Below are 23,072 nucleotides of genomic sequence, written 5' to 3' on the forward strand. Positions count from 1 at the left end.
CATTTTGCTAACCTTATGTAGTGAAAATGCTAATACAACCCCTGACTCTTAGAAAGAGAAAAATACTTGAGTGATAATTTATTTTAGAAATCAGGAAGCTGAGAGGCAGAGAAGTAAAATGATTTTTCCAGCATTATACAGCTAGTCAGCAGAGTAGCAGAAGCAGAATGAGGACCACAGGTAAGATTCTCACAGACGAGAAAGATGAGAAAATCATCATCTAGGGAACTTGAGTTCACAAGATCACACACATCATGAGCATCTTTAGAGAGAAGCTCTGATTCTGATCCTCTGATGTCCAAGACTGTATTTTTTTTTTCCTGTATTCTACACTGTTTCCCCACAATCCAGGTCTCTTGATTCCTAATCTAGGCTCATGTCAATATATACTACACTATTTACTACTTCTTAAAGAAAAGCCATTTCTAAGTTCAGATTGTATTACCTTGGAACTATATAACTAAAATGATAATTACTTCTTAGAAAGATTTTTATCCAAACTAAAGAATAAACACTTTGATACTTAGAACTATCTGAAAAACTCACTCCAAAACACCTCCTTCCTGCAAAAGACAATATGAGCCAATTTTTTTTTCAAAGAAATTGCCTCCAACCAATAAAGAACTTTTTCAATAGTTTCTTTATGCTTAATAGTGAATTTTAAAACAAAAGATATTTGACTCAATTTTGATTTTAGGAATCTTGATTTCATTCTCCAGCATTGTCCTATATTCTTGTATAGAATATATTATATAAATGTCACCAAGAACAAGTGAAAGCATATTTTGATATATAACAACATACATTTTCAACTTACCATATCTGTGCTAAAACAGGTTGAGGTAACCCAGATTGAAAAAAAAAGTTTCTGGCTTGATCACCTGTAAATTAAAGGAAAACTGTTTCAAAATAAATAAGTTATCAAAAACTGACTAAAACAAATCTATCCAAAATACAAATGCAAATTTAAGGAAGATGCTGAAATCCTTACAAAGACTGAACTTATTTTCTTCTAATGTGTAAGAAAAGAAGACCAAAGAAAAATCAAGTTGATTTCATACACGCCTATGTCACTTTTATTGCACTTTGCAATATTGTGGAGTTCTTTTTTTGTTTTGTTTTGTTTATTACACTTTTAAAGTTTGTGGCAACTCTGTCATCAAGCAAGTCTATCAATTTCATTTTTTCAAACGCTCCCACTGTATCTCTAGGGCACCTTTTAGTAATTCTTACAATATTTCAAACTTGTTCATCATTATTATATTGTAGTTCATGATCTTTGATGTTATTACTGTAATTGTCTTGGAATATCACAAACCACCCTTATATAAGGTAGTGAACTTAAATCAATAAATGTTGTATATATTCTGATTCCTCAACCAACCAGCCATTTCCCCCATTTTTCTCCTCTACTTAGGCTTGAGATAGACACAATACTGAAGAATATTACATAAAGTCAGTTGATAAATAAGTGGCAGTTTGAGGGGATATTGAAAGAAATTCTGCTGAAGGTAAAATGCTATCAAATAGCATTGCATGTCACACAGAAATCTTTTGTGAAGACAAACTTTGTTGTTGTCATACTTTAAGAAACTGCCATAGTTACCCTAAAATTCAGCAACTCCCCACCCCAATCAGTCAGCAGCCATCAACATTGAAGCAAGACCCTTCACCAGAAAAAAAAAATTATAATTTGCTGAATGCTCAGATGATGATTAGCACTTATAATCAATTCAATATTTCTAATTAGAGCATATACATTGGCTTATTAAACATAATACTATTGTACACTTAAGAGACTATAGTATAAATGTAAGCATAACTTTTATATATAGATGGAAATCATGAAATTTGTACAACTTACTGTACTGTGATATTTGATTTATTACTATGATATGGAACTAAACCTGCAATATCTCTGAGGTATGACTGGACTCATACACGAAATAGTTTGGAAAAGTTTTGTCTAAGACAGTTATAATAGTTAATTCCATGCTAAACATAATTTACCATTAAAATATAGCTCTTAATTTCTATTTAGAGAAAAACAAGACAAATGTGCTTCCTTTTGCCTTTTGTTTAGAGTTTGTGAGCCAGAGAAAATTGGGACGATACATATCTTCTCTGCAAAAAATATTATTTCCAAATAAACCCTGACACATAAACAGGAATTAATGGAAAAACTGAAAAAGTTTAGCAAAAAATAACTTCAAACCAGGAGCTTATGCAACACAGCCCAAAAGTTCCACATGGGTGCTTAACTAAAATATCAAATGTTCTATAATAAAACAATTAAGAGAATACGCAGAGGTACCTTTCACAATTATGACTAAAGAGAAAATTCTTAATCACTCAAAAGTAGAAAGAAAAAAAGAAAACACAAAAGGTAAAATAATTTGATTACATGAAGTTGAAAGACTTTTATATCAAGAACAGCAATGCAACAAGGATAATAGGGAAGCTTTCAATTAGGGGATATTTATATCATATTTATCTGATAAAAATCTAATATCCAAGATATAGGAGAGAAGTAACACAAATATAACAGCCATTCCTTAATAGCTAGTCAAAAAATATGAACAAATAGTTCTGAGGAAAAGAATTTAAACTACTTTCAACATTTAAGATTGCTCTGAAACACTAATAACAATAAAATTACAAATCAAATCAATTAGGAAATTTCACTGGACTTTTTTTTTTAACTCATTACAAAAGAAGAATGTCTGGGGAATAGATAGCAATAGGGAATGAAGAGAATAAAAAACAAAAAACTATCAATAAAACAGAGAAAAAGAGACAGAAAAACAGATAGAGACAAAAAAATAAAGAATGAGAATATTTTTCCCCAATCTAAATACTGAACAATTAAAATGAACACTTTTTGATGAAGCAAAATTTTCCACTAAAGTGAATAATTATATTTAGAATAGTGAACAAATATATATCCAGAAGAATGCATAACTATAATAATTAAATTAATCTGTCCCATTCTTATCAAGCCAACTCCTATATTCAAGTTATAAACATAAATTAAAGATACAAAGAACAAAGTAAAAAGACACAAGGATGGGAAATTTAAGCAGGATAACAAAGTACTATCTACTTAATTTCAATTAGAGGATAACATCATATCTATAAGTAATAATCAAATAATTATTCAAGATAGAAAAGTTGAATGGAAATATTCAAAAGCTTGCTTTTGCACTTCTGAGTCCAGATTCCTAATTACTTCCTTGTTATTTGAATCTATTAGTCATGTTCAGTTTAACTTCCCAGTTTTACTCAGGTCTTGCTCCAATGATTAGTCATTCCAACAACTACAATCTCTTTAATCCTTTACTGATTCCCATTACATTGTACATAAGTAAAATTTGAAAACATGTTTCCTTAAATCTTCTATTTTACGCTTCCCCTCTCAGCAAATAGAAAACATCTAATATGAATATGCCTAATTCTCCTCTATAACTCTCAATGTCATTACTTATCCTCACTTCCTTAATTGTTAAGAAACATCCCTTCTCTTGGTCAATGCTGATATTTCTACCTGTTCTTTCAAACTCATTCCTTGAAAAGACTTTATTCATCAATTTCTCTCTCGTGTATCTTCAACTCCCCTCTACTTGGCATATCAGAATAAGCTTACAAGAAATCTTAGGAATGAGCACTGTGAAACATATAAACAAGCAAACAAACAAACAAAACAAAACAGACTAAAATTACTAGATCATCTCTATTCCTAGTTTCAAAGCCAAATCACAGAAAGAATAATCCTCTCAAGATGGGGGAGAAGGTGAGATGTATGGATGTGGTTGTCCCCCAAGACAACCTTGCTCGTCTTTTTTTCTCATTTTACATGTCTTCTCTAGCTACCATATCCACTCCTATGATTTCAATTAGCAATGTTAAGTAGACAACTCTCAGATCTACATCTACATCCCAATTTCTCCTTAGAGTTCTAATCCTATCACTCTGCCTGAATATTCATTCATTTATTCTGCAACGATTATTTATGTTCAATATACATGCAGACAGAGTCACAAAATTTAACTGTAACAGTTTCTATTTTCCATGAAATTTACATGCTAATAGAAAAGACTAAACTAAAAATGTCTTAGCTATACAATGTTATATAAGTACATTGAAAAAGTATATAAGAAATTGAAAATAAAATGTTTATATTAAAGTTTGGGGAAGGAAGGAAGTCATAATGAAGACTTCATGAAAGAGACAATATTAAATTAGATTTTTAAAGGATAAATGGCAATTCCATAGGTCATGAAATGAAAAGTAAACATCCAAGAACAGTGAAAAAAAGAAGCATAACACATTTGAGGGTCAGGTATTCAGATTTGTTAGGTTGGTCTAAAGCTAAATTTTGCTTCCCTGAAAATCTTGTTCCATTTATTCTCTATTTCTTTTGCTCACATGACTATCTTTCCAATCCTTCGGATTCAAAATCAAGTGGTTTTTTACTTTTTCCTTTCCAATTAAATGAAATCTGATACTGACTCCTGCTGATTCTACTTCTACAACATTTGATTTTATCTTTCTTCATCTCATTAACCAAACTCATTGTTTCCTGTTTTGGACTGCTAGAATAGCTTCCCAATTATTCTCTCTTCCATTGGCATATATCCATTCTAATACATCATTCCAGTGCTTTCATTGCTCTCATTCATTTACTCAAAATATTTAAGTGACTCCCATTGCCTACTTAACAAAATATAAATTCTCAGTCACAGCATTTAAGGCCTTAATCTGGCTTCAAAGCACCTTTCTAAACTGCTCCATGTTCCATACTTCATAATATGCTATACAACTTACTCCAAATAATACATATAAGCTATTCTTCATGTTTTTGCTATCCCTCACTTATGTGTTTTTGTTCACATTTCACTCCATGTCTGAAATTATTCTACCTCATCTTACTCGATGTTTATCATATTGTTCCTTTCATCAGTTATTTGTATTCACATATTTTATCCTCAACTAGATAGTAAGTTCCTTGCCTCATTATCTTTGTATAACTGGTATCTAACAGACATCAATGAATAAATGTGTTTTGAATTTAGGACAGAAAAACCAGGCAAAATAACAGTGTCATATTCCAGAGCTTTAAACAAAAATATTTTCCACAACCATATACCATCAAAAAACAAAAATAAAATATAAAAATACTGTACACAACTACCAGTAATAAAACCAGATGTTGGCTTGAGACTATGGAACTGCTGATCATGCTTTGTTCTTTCTTCTACAGTTATGGCCCAAATATCCAGGCTGCCTGTAAGTCAATAGGGGAAAAAATAAAAAACAAGAGAGTAATATTACTTAACTGCATTAATTCTCTTAACTTTTAAACTTCCCATAAAAATTCAAGAGATTTGTAATTTCAACAATGTAGGCATACCCTCTATTGATACAAATCATAACTTTTCTCATGCTTTTTACTTAGAAGTCATTATTATTATTTACTATGGCTAAAAAAGTTCATTGCCAAGAGGGCAATCTTGTTATAATGATTCTCTTAAAATCTGGTTTGGTTGGTTAGCAAATGATGAACATCATTAGCTCCTTGTTCAAACAAAGGCTTTCTAGCTTTACTGGAATTTAGTTCAGAAAATTAGCTATTTAAAGAGCTTTCATATCAAAGTTGTCAAATGAGTCAAAAGATTCTAATCTAACAAATTTGTTTTAAAATGGCAGCAAAATTGCATAAAGTACACACATTTCATTAGCTCTCCCTGCTTTCATTCAAACTTGTTAGCCTATTTTATTTAAATAAGCCTACATACAATTTATCATAATTCTTACAGTCTTAAGTGCTTATCTGGTGCTAGCTGTTCTCAGAACTGGCATTCAGTTTCTAAATATTTTTAAGCCAAGAGAAGGAACATTTAGAATCTACTTTGGCTTTAGGTGCTGACTAATATCTTCTCAGATCAACTCTTTTATATTGGTCACTGGAATGACCCATACAAAAGAAGGCTCCATCTTAATTTATATTAACTATACTTACAGCAACCAAATATCTCCGATTTTCCAAGTAAATTCTAATGCCAAATTATCCTATTCCTAAAGTCATATCTTTCAAACATTCTGATGCATTATTAATATAAACCAAAAAATTATTTGACAGACCACATGGCCTGATTGTTGGTTTAGAATATCTGTTCATCATGCTTATACTGAGTTAATGCCTTAGTAATAGAGCATTAGTGATTCTCTAATATAGTTTCAAACAAATGAAAAAGCTAGGGGATGATAGAAAGTTTCCAAAAATTCTTAAAATATAAGGTATAAGGAAGCTGACAGACTAAAAAGTGTGTGAAGTTATAGAACATAAAATAAAAATGTTTAAGATTCTGAAAATCATACATCCTTCTCTCCTCTACCCTACAAGATGATCAATACTGTACATCTTGGTTGCTTACAGGATAAAATATATAAAATTTGACTCTAAACTGTACGTAATCTTGGGCAAGTCCTCAGCTGTAAAACAAGGGGTAGATAGTCTCTGTAATTCCTTCTGTCTTTAGATTTATAATAATTATAACAACATTCATAGTGCTTTTTAAGATTTAAAAATCAACTTACATTAATCATCTTGGTATATGAATGTAATGGAATATTATTGTGCAGTAAAAAATAATGAACAGGAAGATTTTAGAAAAACCTACAAAGACTTGCATGAACTGATAGAAAGTAAAACGAGCAGAACCAGGCAAACATTGTACACGGTATAAGCAACATTGTATGAATGTTGCTTATGACTTTTGGCTTTCTATGTGCCTATACTATGACTGACTCAGCTCTTCTCAATTAGACAATGATCTAAGACAAGCCACACAAGGACAAAATGCTATCCACATCCAAATGAAGAACTGATACATAGCATATATTTTTTCATTTACTTTGCTCTTTCTTGTGTTATTTTTTGACCTGTTCTTTTACAACTGACTAATATTTTATATGATAGCACATGTCTAAAATATATCAAACTACCTACCAATTTCAACAATGAAGACAATCCAAATCAGTTCCAATAGAGCAGTAATGAACTGAACCAGCTACACCCAGGGAAAGAACTCTGGGAGATGACTATGAACCACTACATAGAATTCCCAATCCCTCTATTTTTGTCCACCTGCATTTTTGATTTCCTTCACAGGTTAATTGTACACTATTTCAAAGTCTGACGCTTTTTATATAGCAAATTAACTGTTTAGACATATATACATATATTGTATTTAACTTTTACTTTAACATATTTAACATGTACTGGTCAACCTGCCATCTGGGGGACGTGGGGGAGGAAGGAGGGAAAAAGTTGGAACAGAAGGATTTGCAACTGTCAATGCTGAAAAATTACCTATGCATATATCTTGTAAATAAAAAGCTATATATTAAAAAAAAAAAAACTGCCTACCATCTTCAGAAAAGAAGAGGGAAGAAAGGGAAGGAAGAAGAAAAACTTCAACTCAAAATCTTGCAAAAGTGAAAGCTAAAATTGTTTTGATATGTAACTGGAGGAAAAAATAAAATTCTATTAAAAAACAACAACTCTGAAATAGGTGCTATTATTATCCCCATCTAACACATGAGAAAAATGAGTAAGAGAGAGAGAAAGTATTTTGTGTATACCCTAGTAAATACCTCAGACTGGATTTAAAGTGTTCCTTGTTTCAAGTCCTTAACTCCATTCATTATTCCTATCATCCCATGACTTTATCATTCACTATTCCTTCTTTCCTCCCCAACCCACATTCTTTCCCTGTATACACTCTATAATCTATCCAAGCTGTAATACTAGTGGTGTCCTGATCTCACATGGTCTCTCCTTCCTCTTCTAAGACTACACTCCTTTCTACATCACTAGCAGCCAAAATCTTCTGTCCATTCAATTCCCAATTATTTTCTTTTCTGTAAAACTTTCCCTACTAGTATACCATTCTCAAATCTTAAAAAATACAGGATTTTTCCTTTGCCTTAATTACATTCTACCTTTTTTCTTACTTATTTTTAATCTCTTCTATTACATTATTCTGAGGAAAAAGGCATGAGTTGCTTAAAAAATATATTATTTTTATTCTCAGCACATAGTCAGTCCCTTATGTCCTTGTACACTACAGGCACTATGTAAATGTATGATAAACTAAAATGCTTATAAGATACGGGGAAGGAAGCCTAATGTTACAGAAGATTAAGCACTGGCTATGGAATGAGGAAGCCATAAGTTCAAATCCTATCTTGAACTTTTAATGTTTGTGTGACCCTGAGTAAGTCACTTGAGCTCTAACTACCTCAGTTTCCTCAATTGTAAAATGGGTATTATAATAGCACCTGCTTTACAAGACTGTTATGAGGATCAAATGACATAACAATATATACTTTATAAATTTCTTTGTTTCCAACATCTATTTCTTCCTTCCTTCCTTCTCATGAAGTTCTATTGGCACAAATTTCTATAACTATATTAAAAAATCTTTTGGACAAAAAAGCCATGAAGGATAAAAACAATATTCCTACTGCTATTCTTAATACATATTAAATACCAGTATGCTAGGTACCTTAAAGAAATGCATCCAATTCAAAAGGATCCAGAACTTATGGCTTCAAACCAGATATTAAGATAGATTGTTTTACTAATAGGATATTACACTGATCTGACATTAATTTTATAGTGCATCAGTGAAGGAAGGAAAGTTTTTATTTTATTCTTTTGAAATTATATATTAAGAAGATTCTAAATGTATACTTTTCACATTAGAATGTTTGACAGATCAAAATTTTTAAAAAGGGAGTGCTTATTAATTCTAAAATAAAATATTTCAATGATCAGTGATTTCATTAATGTGGATAATCCATCCTTCCATGTAGATCACAGCACTTCAATATCTTAGTATACAATCAAAAGCTCCATATCAGATATCCTTCAAGTATTCAGCTGATACAGCTTTTGTGACCTCCCAAGATAAACTTAACAACTTGATAAAAAATTGGCAGAGTTTTTTAGTGCAGACCTTTCCATCAATGAATTTTGCAACTTGCTAAAGAAAAAAACGTGAAAACTTACCACCAAAAGATGTCGGAAATTGAGCCATGGTTCTGTCACTTTTAGCTAGCTAGTAGAAGCCTGTAAAGAAAAATACAATTAAGTTGATGTAGACATGTATTTGAAAATACTTTATAAATAAAATTTATTGTTATCTAGGCACTCTGACATGCAAAGCATAGCATGTATTTGATAGACATTTTAAGAAAAGTATAATAATGGATACTACTATTCATTTAGGATGGGATGATATATTCCCCGTGTGTTATTATTATTGGATTATCATTCAATTGTCTTTATGGGAGCATTGTGAACAGAAACTTAACTTTCTTAGACAGATTTTTATATGACATATTATCTGAATGTATTATACTGATAACAGGTAGTATTTTTTTTTTTTTTTGCTATTGTTGCTGCAAGGAAATTGGGGTTAAGTGACTTGATCAGGGTGACACAATGTCAGGTGTCTAAGGCAAATTTGAACTCTGTCCTATTGATTCCAGTGTAAATGCTATATCCTCTACACAACTTAGCTGGCCAAACAGGCAATATTTTCTGAAGAGCCATGCGAAAATCCATCAATGTGAGAATTTCCCTCCAGTAGACAGTAAGTCCCTCTATTCACCAATAAAAAATAGGACTGTTTTAAATGTTGGGCAAGTGACATCTTATTATTCAAAAAAAAAAAAAATTTGCTACGCATTATCACTTTCCAATTTCAATATCCTCATGACAGAAAAGGGCAGAAATTAATATTCCCATTTTCTAAACTAGCCTGAGACTATAAAGCAAGTCAATAGAAAAGCAAAGCCTTGAATCCAAGTTACCAAATTCTTAATATATTCTTTTTTCCCCACCTTTATTATCACTTCTCAAAGTCTGCTAGAACTAAGCATACTTTTTTTTTAATTTTTTAAATTGTAACTTTTTATTGACAGAACATAAGCCTGCATAATTTTTTACAACATTATCCCTTGCACTCACTTCTGTTCCAATTTTCCCCTTCCCTTGCTCCACCACCTCCCCTAGATGGCAAGCAGTCTTATACATGTTAAATATGTTATAGTATATCCTATATACAATATATGTGTGCAGAACCAAACAGTTCTCTTGTTGCACAGGGAGAATTGGATTCAGAAGGTAAAAATAACCTGGGAAGAAAAACAAAAATGCAAACAGTTTACACTCATTTCCCAGTGTTCTTTCTTTGGGTGTAGCTGCTTCTGTCCATCATTGATCAACTGGAACTGAATTAGATCTTTTTTTTTATCAAAGATATCTACTTCCATCAGAATACATACTCATACAGTATCGTTGTTGAAGTATATAATGATCTCCTGGTTCTGCTCATTTCACTTAGCATCAGTTCATGTAAGTCTCTCCAAACCTCTCTGTATTCATCCTTCTGGTCATTTCTTAAAGAACAATAATATTCCATAACATTCATATATCACAATTTACCCAACCATTCTTCAAATGATGATCAACCTATCATTTTCCAGTTTCTAGCCACTATAAAAAGGGCTGCCACAAACATTTTGGCACATAGAGGACCCTTTCCTTTCTTTAGTATTCTAAGATACTTTCTGATAGAGTGCATAATGATTAGGAAGTATCACTCAGAAAATATAAATTAAAGTTCTAATTTTTTTTGGAAATTTTTTTTAGGAAACTATTTGTATTAATCTTTACTATCTTAAAATTACAATCTTAGATGAAAGACCCTATGATATTGCAATGTGATTTGCTTACATCATCAATGTCTATTCCAGCATATTCCAGCCTTTTTAGTTAGGTGTGGTCTCTTTTCCCATAAATCTCAACAAAGGACTTTTCTTCGGAACATCTTAAATACCTATCCTCCAGAAATTATATTATTTTGTAGCCACAAGTGCAATACTTGGACTATCAACCTGTTATATCTCGTCACCACTTGATGACCTGCATCTTTCTCCAGGCACATATATCCTTTGTTTTTGATAACCCCTTACTTTGATATAAGTCCTTATTGGTACCAGAGCTGGATATTACATATGCTCTGCATAAGTAAACGATATATTCCAATGGCCCTTTTAGATTATCTATAATTTTGATTTTTCAGAAATAGCAATATTTCCATTTCCATGCTATCATCTTGAAAATCTTAGTATTTAAGGGCTTTCCATCAAGTAACTATTTATGATTATACTTAAAATACTAGGCAATTTCCTAAATGTAATAAAATCTACTTACACTGTAACTTCTATTTAATTCTATGTTCAGATCATATCTAGATACTTTTCATCATCCATGTGCCATTCTTATCCATGACAATTGAAATGATCTGATTGGATACCCATTGAACCAAGAGTCCTAAAATAAAGGACGTTAATCTTTCTTCCATTTGGTTTTCCCTATATAGATTGTTCAGCTATTATATTTTAAAAGGTTAGGAATCTCAATGGTCCTGTACTATTCTTAGACTTTATGAAATCAGGACACTATGACATCCACAAAAGGAGATTCCATAAAGCTTCATCATCAACAGAAAATCCTTTTCCATTTGGGCTTTACATAGTATCCTCCATAAAAATGACAAAATCCCTCTGAAAATTACATCTCTCTGATATAATAATGATAATCGGAAAACCCCTATATAAAGTAACACACTATGTGAATGAAAAGATAATTTCTTTGTTGTAGAGAATAGTCTGATTATTCCCAGCTTATTTTTATTCAGGATAATATGCATGTGAAGAAAGGGATGTATAGCTTTTTTTTTGTTCATTTACTTTTGCCAACTTAATTTTTTTTAATAGTATTTTATTTTTCCATGCAAAGATGGTTTCCAACATTTACCTTTGCTAAACCTTTTGTTCCAAGTTTTTCTCCTTTTCCTTTCCCATACTCCTCTCCCCAAGACAGCAAGCAATCCAATATAGGTTAAACATGCACAATTTTTCTAAAATTATTTCCAAATTTGTCATGTTGTGCAAAAAAATTCAGATCAATTGCTGAAGGGTTGTGACTTGTCATACAGCTAGGAAGTGTTAAGTGTCTGAGGGCAAATTTGAACTCAGGTCCTCCTGACTTCAGGGCTGGTGCTCTATCACTGTGCCACCTAGCTGCCCCAATGTGTAGTTTTCTAATAAAAATTGTATGCAGATAAGAAAGTAGGCATTTGGTTTAACTGTTGTTTTAAAGAATCATGTCATATTTAACATGTATAAGACGACTACTTGCCATCTAGGGGAGGGGGTGAAGAGAGGGAAGGGAAAAAATCAGAACAGAAGTGAGTGCAAGGGATAATGTTGTAAAAAATTTTACTCAGGCATGGGTTCTGTCAATAAAAAGTTATAAATAAATAAAAAAGCAAAACAAACAAATAAATAAATAAATGGAAATAAAGAATCATGTCAGACAAGGCAACAGTAAAAACAGGCTTCAGTAAAACAGATAAACGAGGAAATTACATCTGGCTGAAAGTTACCATCAATAATAAATTCCAATTCTTAACATGTCATAACAAATAAAATACTATCTACATACTTTAAAAAAAAAAAAAAAAGCTAAATGGCAGCTATTGGAATAGTAGCATGAGTGCTAGGATTACAGTCAAGTAAACCCAAATTGATATAGTCATCTACTAGCCCTGGGCCCTGGACAAATTACTTAATTCTGCTTTGCCTCAGTTTTCTCAACTATAAAATTGAGAGAATAATACCATCTATCTCCACAGGCTTGTTGTGAGGATCAAATATGCTTTGCATTGTTATGGCCCAGAACTTGAAACAAGTGTTAAATCAATGGAATTGATAGAAATAGTTATCTAATTTAGCATGGTGCTTAACAATTCTCTAGTTCAGTACATGTACTTAGTACTTATTATAGTTCTACAAGATTCACATCTTTGATAAGAGAGCATATATAAGCTAGGATCCAGAAGTCAGAGAAGGCGGGGGGAGCTCAAACTCTCTGAACCAAGGCCAGACTGAAAGGCTCTCCAGAAAGCTGCTCAGCCCTCAAAAGGAGATAATAAAGGATCTGGACTATAAGAAAGCTAACCAGGCCACAGTAAAGGAGACAAGACTTGGAAAGAGACAATAAAGGATTTGGACTTTAACTCCTGGCTGCACTTGTGGTGATTACTGAACTGAAACGAAGGCTGCTCCAGAGACCCCAAGAAAACCTCAACAGAGAATATTACATTGCATAATTCCTAGCACAGTTAGTACTATGTAAATGCTCATTTCTTTTCTTTTCCTTCCTTTCCTTCTACCTAAATGTTTAAGAACCTGTCATAGTATTTTGGGTGAGAGTAAGAAAGTCAGAAAAACAGAAAAAGAACACATCAAATCCACAGCATGTGTGCTGAGTACACTCCTCCAGCATCACTATTTTCTTTACATAGAACAGCAATTAATAGAATGAAGGAAAATACACAATTAATGACCACAATTAGGACTGTCAATGTGATCACAACAATGAATGTCAACTAACTCATAAAACAGAAAAGGATGAAAGAGAATGGATGAAAAAGGAAAATGCAATAATATGCTATGGTTGAGGTTTGGTTTTATTTTTATTTTTTGTCTTTCTAAGAAAATCCAGTTGAAAAGAAAGCTTTACTCAATTAAGAGGAAAATCTATTATGCTTCAGCTGAAGTTATAAAAGGAATAATAATAACTTACCCATTTAGAGAAAACTTAACAAATTGATAAAATATATTTTACTTCAAGATAGCACAAACAATAAATGTCAATAATAAATATGTGCATACCAAATGACATAGCAGCTAAAGCTAAATGAGATACATGGAGAAATTCAGTAGAATTGTAACACCATTCCCCATTTCAATGTATCACTTTCAGAGATAGAAAAATTTAACCAAAGATTCAGGCCAGTTCCAATGGCCTTATGATGAATAGAGCCATCTGCATTCAAAGAGAGCACAGTGGAGAGTATTTTCACTGTTTTTTGTTGTTTGCTTGCATTTTGTTTTCTTTCTCATTTTTTTTCTTTTTAAATCTAATTTTATGCAGTATACTAATTGTAGAAATAGGTATAGAAGAGTTACATGTTTAACATATATTGGATTACTTGTCATCTGGGGGTAGATAGGGAAAAGAGAAGGGAAAAAAATTAGAATGCAAGGTTTTGCAAGGATGAAATTGAAAATAAAAAGCTCTAATTAAAAAAAAAAAAAAGGCTAACCAAAAAAGAAAGAACTTAAAGACCCAAATACAATCTGAGAAAAATTGTGTAAGATAGACTTCTGACAATTCTCAGACAAAGAAATTGAAACTATTTATAGAAATATGAAAATATGCTCCAAATCATTATCAGAGAAATGCAAATTAAGACAACTCTGAGATACCACTACACACCTGTCAGATTGGCTAGAATAACAGGGAAAGATAATGTGGAATGTTGGAGGGGATGTGGGAAAACAGGGACACTGATACATTGTTGGTGGAATTGTGAACACATCCAGCCATTCTGGAGAGCAATTTGGAACTATGCTCAAAAAGTTATTAAACTGTGCATACCCTTTGATCCAGCAGTGTTTCTATTGGGCTTATACCCCAAAGAGATACTAAAGAAAGGAAAGGGACCTGTATGTGCCAAAATGTTTGTAGCAGCCCTGTTTGTAGTGGCTAGAAGCTGGAAAATGAAAGGATGCCCATCAATTGGAGAATGGTTGAGTAAATTGTGATATATGAATGTTATGGAATATTATTGTTCTGTAAGGAATGACCAACAGGATGAATACAGAGAGGACTGGCGAGACTTACATGAACTGATGCTAAGTGAAACGAGCAGAACCAGGAGATCATTATATACCTCATCAACAATACTGTTTGAGGATGTATTCTGATGGAACGAGATCTCTTTGATAAAGAGAGCTTGAATTGATCAAAGATGGACAGAAGCAGCTACACCCAAAGAAAGAACACTAGGAAATGAATATAAACTGCTTGCATTTTTGTTTTTCTTCCCGGGTTATTTATACCTTCTGAATTCAATTCTCCCTGTGCAACAAGAAAACTGTTCGGTTCTGCACACATATATTGTATCTAGGATATACTGTAACCTATTCAACATGGACTGCTTGCCATCTGGGGGAGGGGGTAGAGGGAGGGAGGGGAAAAATCGGAACAGAAGTGAATGCAAGGGATAATGCTGTAAAAAATTACCCTGGCATGGGTTCTATCAATAAAAAGTTATTTAAAAAAAAAAGATTTCTGGCAATTACTGAACAGGAATTATAAAAGAAATGTGCATGTATGTATATTTCTCAGCTATGCATTTGTCATTGCTTAAAGGGAAAAAAATGGTGATTACAGGTGAAAGCATAAAAAACCTCATAAAAGAAAGAAAAACAAATATTAAGGAAATATTTTATTGAATAGAGTGAAATAAAATCATATTCAATAAAGGCCTAGTGAAGAATTTTTAAATAACAATAAATAATATGTATTAATAAATAATATAATTTTTTAAATGCCTTATTGGTGAAGTTGCAAAATTATCCAACCATTCTGTGCATACCCTTTGACCCAGCAGTGCCATCATTGGGTCTGTATCCCAAGGAAATCATAAACGAGGAAAAAGGACACATATGTGCAAAAATGTCTACAGCAACCCTTTTTGTGGTACCAAAGAATTGGAAAGGGAATGGATATCCATCAATTGGGGAATGGCTGAACAAGTTGTAGTACCTGAAGATAATGAAATATTATTGTACCATAAAAAATTATGAAAGGCCTGGAAAGAGTTACATGAACTGATGCTGGAGAGAAACAAGCAGAACCAAGAATATATTGTACACAATAACAGCAAGAATGTGTGATGATCAACTATGAAAACCTTGGATCTTCTCAGAAGTTCAGTGATCCAAAGCAATCTCAACAGACTTTGGATAGAAAATGCTATCTGCAACTAGAGAAAGAAGAAACTGAATGTAAATCAAGACATGATATGTTCACTGCTTTTTTAATCTCCCCCATGGTTTTTCCTTTTTGTTCTATTTTTTCTCTCTCCCAACATAATTCATAAAACAATATGTATTAAAAAATAAACTTTAAAAAAATGTTTAAATAACAAGAAGAAACAACTCCAAACACTTCCATCAGCAAAAGAAAGAACAAATCAACAAATTGGGCATACAACAACAACAATAACCAAAAAAAAAAAAAAAAAAAACAGAAAACAGAAAACAAACAGAAAATCTGAAGATCAAACAAGAGATTAATAAAAATGAAAGTAAAAAAATAAATAACCCTGAATATATAAGAACTATTGAAGAAGGGAGCAATTAAGAGAGGAAAATTTGATTTTAAAATAAAGAGGAAAACCAAATTGCCAGTTTCAAAAGTACAAAAGAAGAACTAATAACCAAAGAACAAATCAAGAAAATGATGGAAACTTTTCTCTAAGGGTATGTTGACTATTTAACATGTAAAGGACTGCTTGCCATCTGGGGGAGGGGGTTGAGGGAGGGAGAGGAAAAATCAGAACAGAAGTAAGTGCAAGGCATAATGCTGTAAAAAATTATCCTGGCATGGGTTCTGTCAATAAAAAGTTATTTAAAAAAAAAAAGAGTATGTTGATAAAACTGGCAAAAGTGAAACTAATATTTACAAAAACATAAACTAAAATGCAGAAATTATCAGGAAAAAATATAGAATTTAAACAATCCAGAAAAGAAACTGAGCAAGCCATACGTGAACTTTCAAAGTAAAAAAGATTCCAGGATCAAATGGACTTAAAATTTAATTAAACACTTAAAGTAAAATTTAATTCCAATATTTCAGAAAAATCAAAAATGGGAGGCGGAGGCGGAGGCGGGGACGGGGGCGGGGGGGAGAGGAGGAAGGAGGGAAAGGGGAAGGAATTCTACTAGTTTTCTTTTCTGACAAATATATGATCTTGACCAGAGAGTCAAACTAGAAACCAATATCTCTAAAGACCTTTGATACAAAAAAAGTTAAATAAAATTTTAGGAAAAAAAGGTTTCAGCAACAAATCCCAAAATTTATATACCAGATTGGATTTAAATTCAAAATGAAAGGTAAATAAGTAAAACTGACTATATGAATGAGAATAAAAATCATATAATCATATAATTATCAATACTTCTAGAATAAGATTTTAATAGTAAAACTATAGAAAACAAAAGAATAAATAGATCATTACGTAATATACCCAGTAGTATCTATTAAAAAGCAATAATCAGCCTTAATCAGATAACATTATCTGTAATGGAGATTAACTCATGGCCTTTGTAGTAAGAGTAGAGATACAGTAAGAATGTACATTATCACCACTTGGTATACTGCTAAAAATTCTTGCTATAGCAATAATGTAAGAATAAACAAGAAAAATAAGCTAAGCCTATGCAAAGGAAGAAAAAATTATTTTTAGATGATACAGTGATTTGTTTCCTTAGAGTACCCTAGAGAACCAACCAAAAACTAAATGAAACAATCAAAAACAGAATATATAAAATATTTAGGATTCTATCTACCAAGCCAGACATAGTACACAACTCCAAACTATTCTTTAGAGAAATATGTTTTAAATATTACAGAATTATTAATTGGTTATGGGTAAGCAGCACTATCATAATCAAAATTATAATACCCTAAATCCCTTAACCTATTCCATGCCATAATAATCATATTTCCACAGGATTATTTTAGAAAACTAAGGAACAAAATAATCCATGAACTTCAACTAAAGGAATGAAAGATCACAAATCCCAAGGTAGCTAATGAAAGGAAAAGGAAACCTAGCAATATCATCAAGATGATTTGGTATTGATTAAGAAATAAAGTAGATCAGCAGAACAGAATAAGGAAACAACATATAAACAAAAACAAAACTAGCAGTCTAGCATTTGATCAGTCCAAAGATTCAAGATACTGGAAAAAGGTTTCACTGTTTGACAAAAATGCCTTGGAAAATTGGAAATTAGTTTAGCAGAACTAGACTAACGCCTTATACCATAATCAAGTTGAATTCTAATACATACGAGACTTAAACATTAAGGATAATATCATAAAAAACAAATTATAGAAACAAAAAAAAATTACTTTTTAGGACTATGAATAGTAAAAAAATTCCTGACCAACCCACATATATGCAAAAATGTTTCTAGCAGCCCTTTTTGTAATGGCAAGGAACTGAAAACTGACTGGATACCCATCAGTTGGAAAATGACTGAATAAGTTATGATATGTAAATGTAATGGAATATTATTGTTCTATAAAAAATGATCAGCAGGATGATTTCAGAAAAGCCTAGAGAGACTTACATGAACTGATACTAAGTGAAGTGAGTGGAACCAAGAGAATATTATACACAGCAACAACAAGATTATGATGATGATCAATTCTGATGGTAATAGCTCTTTTCAAAAGCAAAATGATTCAGGCCAGTTACAATGGTCTTGTGATGGAGAGAGCCATCTGCACCCAGAGGACTATGGGGACTAAGGACTAAGTGTGGATCACAACATAGTATTTTCATTTTTTGTTGTTTACTTGCATTTTGTTTTCTTTCTCATTCCTCCCCTTCCCCCCGCTTTGGATCTGATTTTTCTTGTGCATCATGATAATTGTAGAAATACATATAGAAGAACTACATGTGTTTAACATATATTGGATTACTTGCCATTTAGGAGAGGGGAGTAGGAGAAAGGAAGGGAGAAAAAAATTTGGAACACAAGGTTTTGCAAGGGTGAATACTGGAAACTATCTGTACATGTTTTGAAAATAAAAAACTTAAAAAAAAAATAAAGCTACATAAATGCCTTTAAAAATGCAAAAAGAAAAAAAAAAAGAATTCCTGACCAAATAAGGGTTATCGAAGACCACAGAAGAAAAAATATATCATACTAACTCCTAAGCAAGGTAGAATATCAAAATTCAATGAAAGTACAAAGTACCAAAAAATCTGTAAGGAGATACAATTCTAATAACATAAAATAAGAAAGGAACAATAAGTTAAATTAGAAAATGGAAAATCTGCCAAGAAAGGAAAATAATAAATTTAGAAAGAGCGATGATAAAATAGGCAAAGTAAATTAATCAAGGCATTTGGTTGATTGAATTGATCCAATCATTCTGGAAAACAATTTCGAATTCTACTCCAAAAATTATTAAACTATGCATATCTTTTGACTCAATGATAATGCTACTACACATATGTTCCAGAGAGGTAAGAAGGAAAAAAAGAAAAGAATTAATTCTTTTTGTAATAACCAAAGCAATGAAAGTTGAAGGCATATCTATCTATCCAATGAAAAAGGACTAGACAAATTTTTGTTGAATGTAATAGAATATTATTGTACCACACAAAATGATGAAGGAGATGGTTTCAGGATTGTTACCAGAGACCATAACACCAGGTAATTATTAAGCAAGACACCTAGGACTCTTTGACAAACCTAATCCTGTACCAATTCTCTGCCTAAATACAAAATTCAAAAACAGAACATAAGTCATCAGGCTCCTTTTATCTCATCCTCCAACTCTACAGGTTCCAATAGGTTGGGGGCCCCTTTAATTAGCAAATTCTCACCTTCTATCTCTAATGATCTGTGAATTTAAAGCCTAATTAAAACTCTTCTATCACATCCTCCAACATCTTAGCTCAACAAAGTATGACCATCCTCAAATTACTATACTTACATAGCTTCACCCTTTATGCCCTTTAAAAGTGCTTATTTTGTTACTGGAAAATCCTCCTATATGGAGAATCTAGTAAGTTTTCTTCTGGGAGAACAGCAATGACACATAATGGAGGCACTCTGCAAAGACTGTAGAACCGTCTGAAGATAGTTCTGGATAATAATCACATGACTAGAGGAAAAAAGGAATAAGTATTTAACAGGCACCTATGTGACATGTACTATGCTAAGCACTTTACAAACATTATCTTATTCAATCCTCACAACAACCCATTTTACAACTGAAAAAACCAAAGTAATCACACTGCTAGCAAAGGTCCTAAAGCAGGATTTGTCTCAATGCTTTCAGAGTTGTTGTTTTTTTTTAATTATTAACTAAGAACCTCTAGATTTTACCTATATTTCTAAGTGTGTTTCTATTTCAAGTCTCTTTAAAGAGATTACCTATGAATTATTTTTTTACTTTGTCTTATAATTCCAATAATTTGGATCAGTTTTCTTTTAGAATTTCCTGTGGTATCCAAGTTTACAATTTGTTATATTTCAAGAAATGCAATGATTCTTAAATTCTCATATTGTTTTAAAGGTTAATTGCTTTTGATAACAGATACCTTATTTACTCATTTAATTTTTCAATTTTTTGTCTTTGTTCCAAAAACCTGTTATTGCATCATTAAATTTAATATTAAATTTTGCTTACTATATTCTCATTTCAGGGCATCTACTGCTTAGATAAGCACTTCTATTTTCTGTTCTTTGTGATTTTTTCCAATCTTGTGAGGGAAAAGGGGAAAAGGGAGAACAGGAGGAAGGGGGAATTGACACAAAATATTATAAAGAGTAATTACTGCAATGCTACTTCTTTTGGAACATTATCTTGAGATTCTTTTAGTCTCCATAGTATTTCTTCACTCTTTATATGTATGGTTAAAAATATTAACAAGATTTGAGGGTTTTTTTTAATCTATAATTTTTTTCTTTGCTTCCTTTAGGTACTTTGTATATTGATCCCTTAATGCCTTTACAATTATTTTGCCCTTCCAGGACAGATGTCTTCTATATAGAGTTGGTCCATTATACATTTTCCCCCATAATTTTGTTCTCTTTCATGCCATTTTTACCTCTTCTTTTATTCTTCAGGACTATAATATGAGAGATCACTACAGTCTGTTGTCCGTTTCCCATTTTGTCAATATGTTCAAATAATTCAAGGCTAAATCTTTTAGACTATATGCAATTTTGAGGAAGATTCTGGGAAGATGATGGAATAGGTTGGTAAATTTCAAGCTCTCCCAATTTTACTATACAGAACAAATTTGTGCCTCGGGGTGAATATATACCAGTGGAAAAACCTAGAAGAGTTGGAGTAAAACAAGGATCCTCCAGATACAGTCTAAGATCTGAAGAAAGACCAGGGCCTGAGATTAACTTCTATGAAATGCAAACGCACCTGGGGTAGCATAAACACTCAGTAGGGAACCCTGGGGCTAGTTGGATAAGACTAGAGCTTCAGCAGGAATCATAGAAATATTCACCTCATAGGCCTTTTGTGGAATCAAGGTCCAAGTTCAGGAAGACTGAGGAAACTTCACTGATTGGGAAAGGCAGGCTGAGCTATGCTGGGAGATGCAGCCCAGGACAAGAAGGAACAAGCTTCCTTCAGTGCAGAGGAAGAGGGGTAGGGGCACTGGGGTTCTGGGCACTTGCAGGATAGTAAAGCTCTTGTTTTGGGGTTCCTGGCCAGAGAAGAACTAAAGTAAAGTCAGATACTAATACTTCTTATTTTTAAAAAAATTAGCATAGAAAAAAGAACCTTATCATAGAAACAGACTATAAGAACAGAGAAGACTGAAGTTCATCTTCAGAGAAGGTCACTGAAGTAAAAAAAAAAAAACTTCTGTCCCAAAGAGTAACAAGAAATGGCTCCCTACCCAGAGAAAATGTATAGAAGAACTCAAAGAATTAAAAAATCAAATGAGAGACATTGAGGAAATTTTTTTTAAGCAAAGAGACAGCTAGGTGGGGCAGTGAATAGAGCACCAGCCCTGAAGTCAGGAGGACCTGAGTTCAAATTTGACTGCAAACATTTAATACTTCCTAGCTTTTTGACCCTGGACAAGTCACTTAACCCCAATTGCCTCAGCAGAAAAAAAAAAAAAGCATCCAAGTACAAGATTATGAAAAAGTTAAAACTAGAAAGGGAGATACACAGTCTCAAAGATGAAAATAAACTATTTGAAAGTTAGACTTGGGCAAGCATTCAAGGCAAGCCAATGATGCTATGAGAGATCAAAAAATGTCAAAATTAATTACAAAAGATGAAAAAAATAGAACAGAATGTGAATCATAAGAAAAACAACACATCTGGAGAACATATCAAAAGAATATAAGAATAACTGGAGCACCTGAAAGTTGTAACCAAAAAAACAAACAAACAAAAAAAAAAAAAACCTTGAAACAATAATGCAAGAAATAATTCAAAAAAATTGTCCTGGAGTGATAGAACATGAGAGAAAAGTAAAAAAGAAAAAATGCACTGATCACCACCTCAAAGAAATCCTTTGTAGAAAACAGATAGGGGGCAGCTAGATGGTGCAGTGGATAGAGCACTAGCCCTGAAGTCAGGAGGACCTGAGTTCAAATATGACCTCAGACATTTAACACTTCCTAACTGTGTGATCCTGGGCAAATCACGTAACCCTAGTGGCCTCGGCAAAAAAAAAAAAAAAAAAAAAAAAAAAAAAAAGGAAAATACATAGGAAAATAATTGCTAAATTTCAAAACCCTCAAAGAGAACATTTTGCAAGAAATAAGAAAAAACCAATTCATTTTTGGAGCTAGTTATAATTGTACAGGACTTATCAACTACCACAATAAAAGACTTTAAGACTCATATCTACCGACCATCAAAAGAATGAGGCCTCCAGCAAAATTATCTATAGTATTGAATGAAGAAAAAATGAAGATTCAATGAACTTGCAGATTTTCAGGACTTTCTATCAATCTTAATAGAAAATTTAACATATAGCAGCCAATATCAAAGATCAATTTCAAGGAACTCAAGATGGATTTTTTTAACATGGAAAATTTATAGCATATGTTTTAGATCGACATCAACAAAACAACAGTTCAAAAGAAAGACTGAGGTAGAATTAAGGTAAATATAATAATCTGTCATACAAATGAGGTGCAGAAGAAGAATAGACACAGGCATTAGAGGAGGGAGGAGGGTTCATAGTTCTGAAAACCTATCACATCAGGAATGAGTTAAATAGGCCACACTAAATAATATATATACTATGAAGGGAATAGCAATAGCACCTTATAAAAATCTATAATTA

The 23,072-nt window shown here is 32.3% G+C and overlaps 1 protein-coding gene across 3 annotated transcripts in view; it reads right to left on the bottom strand.

Annotated features, from left to right (window-relative positions):
* Positions 1-23,072, bottom strand: part of ITSN1 (intersectin 1) — a 256,471-nt gene that overhangs the window by 187,774 nt on the left and 45,625 nt on the right. For all 3 annotated transcript variants that reach the window (XM_051984917.1, XM_051984914.1, XM_051984915.1), the window contains exons 2-4: positions 9,077-9,136; positions 5,192-5,284; positions 818-881 (exon numbers count right to left, since the gene is read on the bottom strand). In XM_051984917.1, coding sequence (XP_051840877.1) covers positions 818-881; positions 5,192-5,284; positions 9,077-9,104 — 185 coding nt within the window. In that variant the 5' untranslated portion in view covers positions 9,105-9,136. The remainder of the gene's footprint in view (positions 1-817; positions 882-5,191; positions 5,285-9,076; positions 9,137-23,072) is intronic.

Source organism: Antechinus flavipes, chromosome 3 (assembly GCF_016432865.1).
Source record: "Antechinus flavipes isolate AdamAnt ecotype Samford, QLD, Australia chromosome 3, AdamAnt_v2, whole genome shotgun sequence".
NCBI classification, from domain to species: Eukaryota; Metazoa; Chordata; class Mammalia; order Dasyuromorphia; family Dasyuridae; genus Antechinus; species Antechinus flavipes.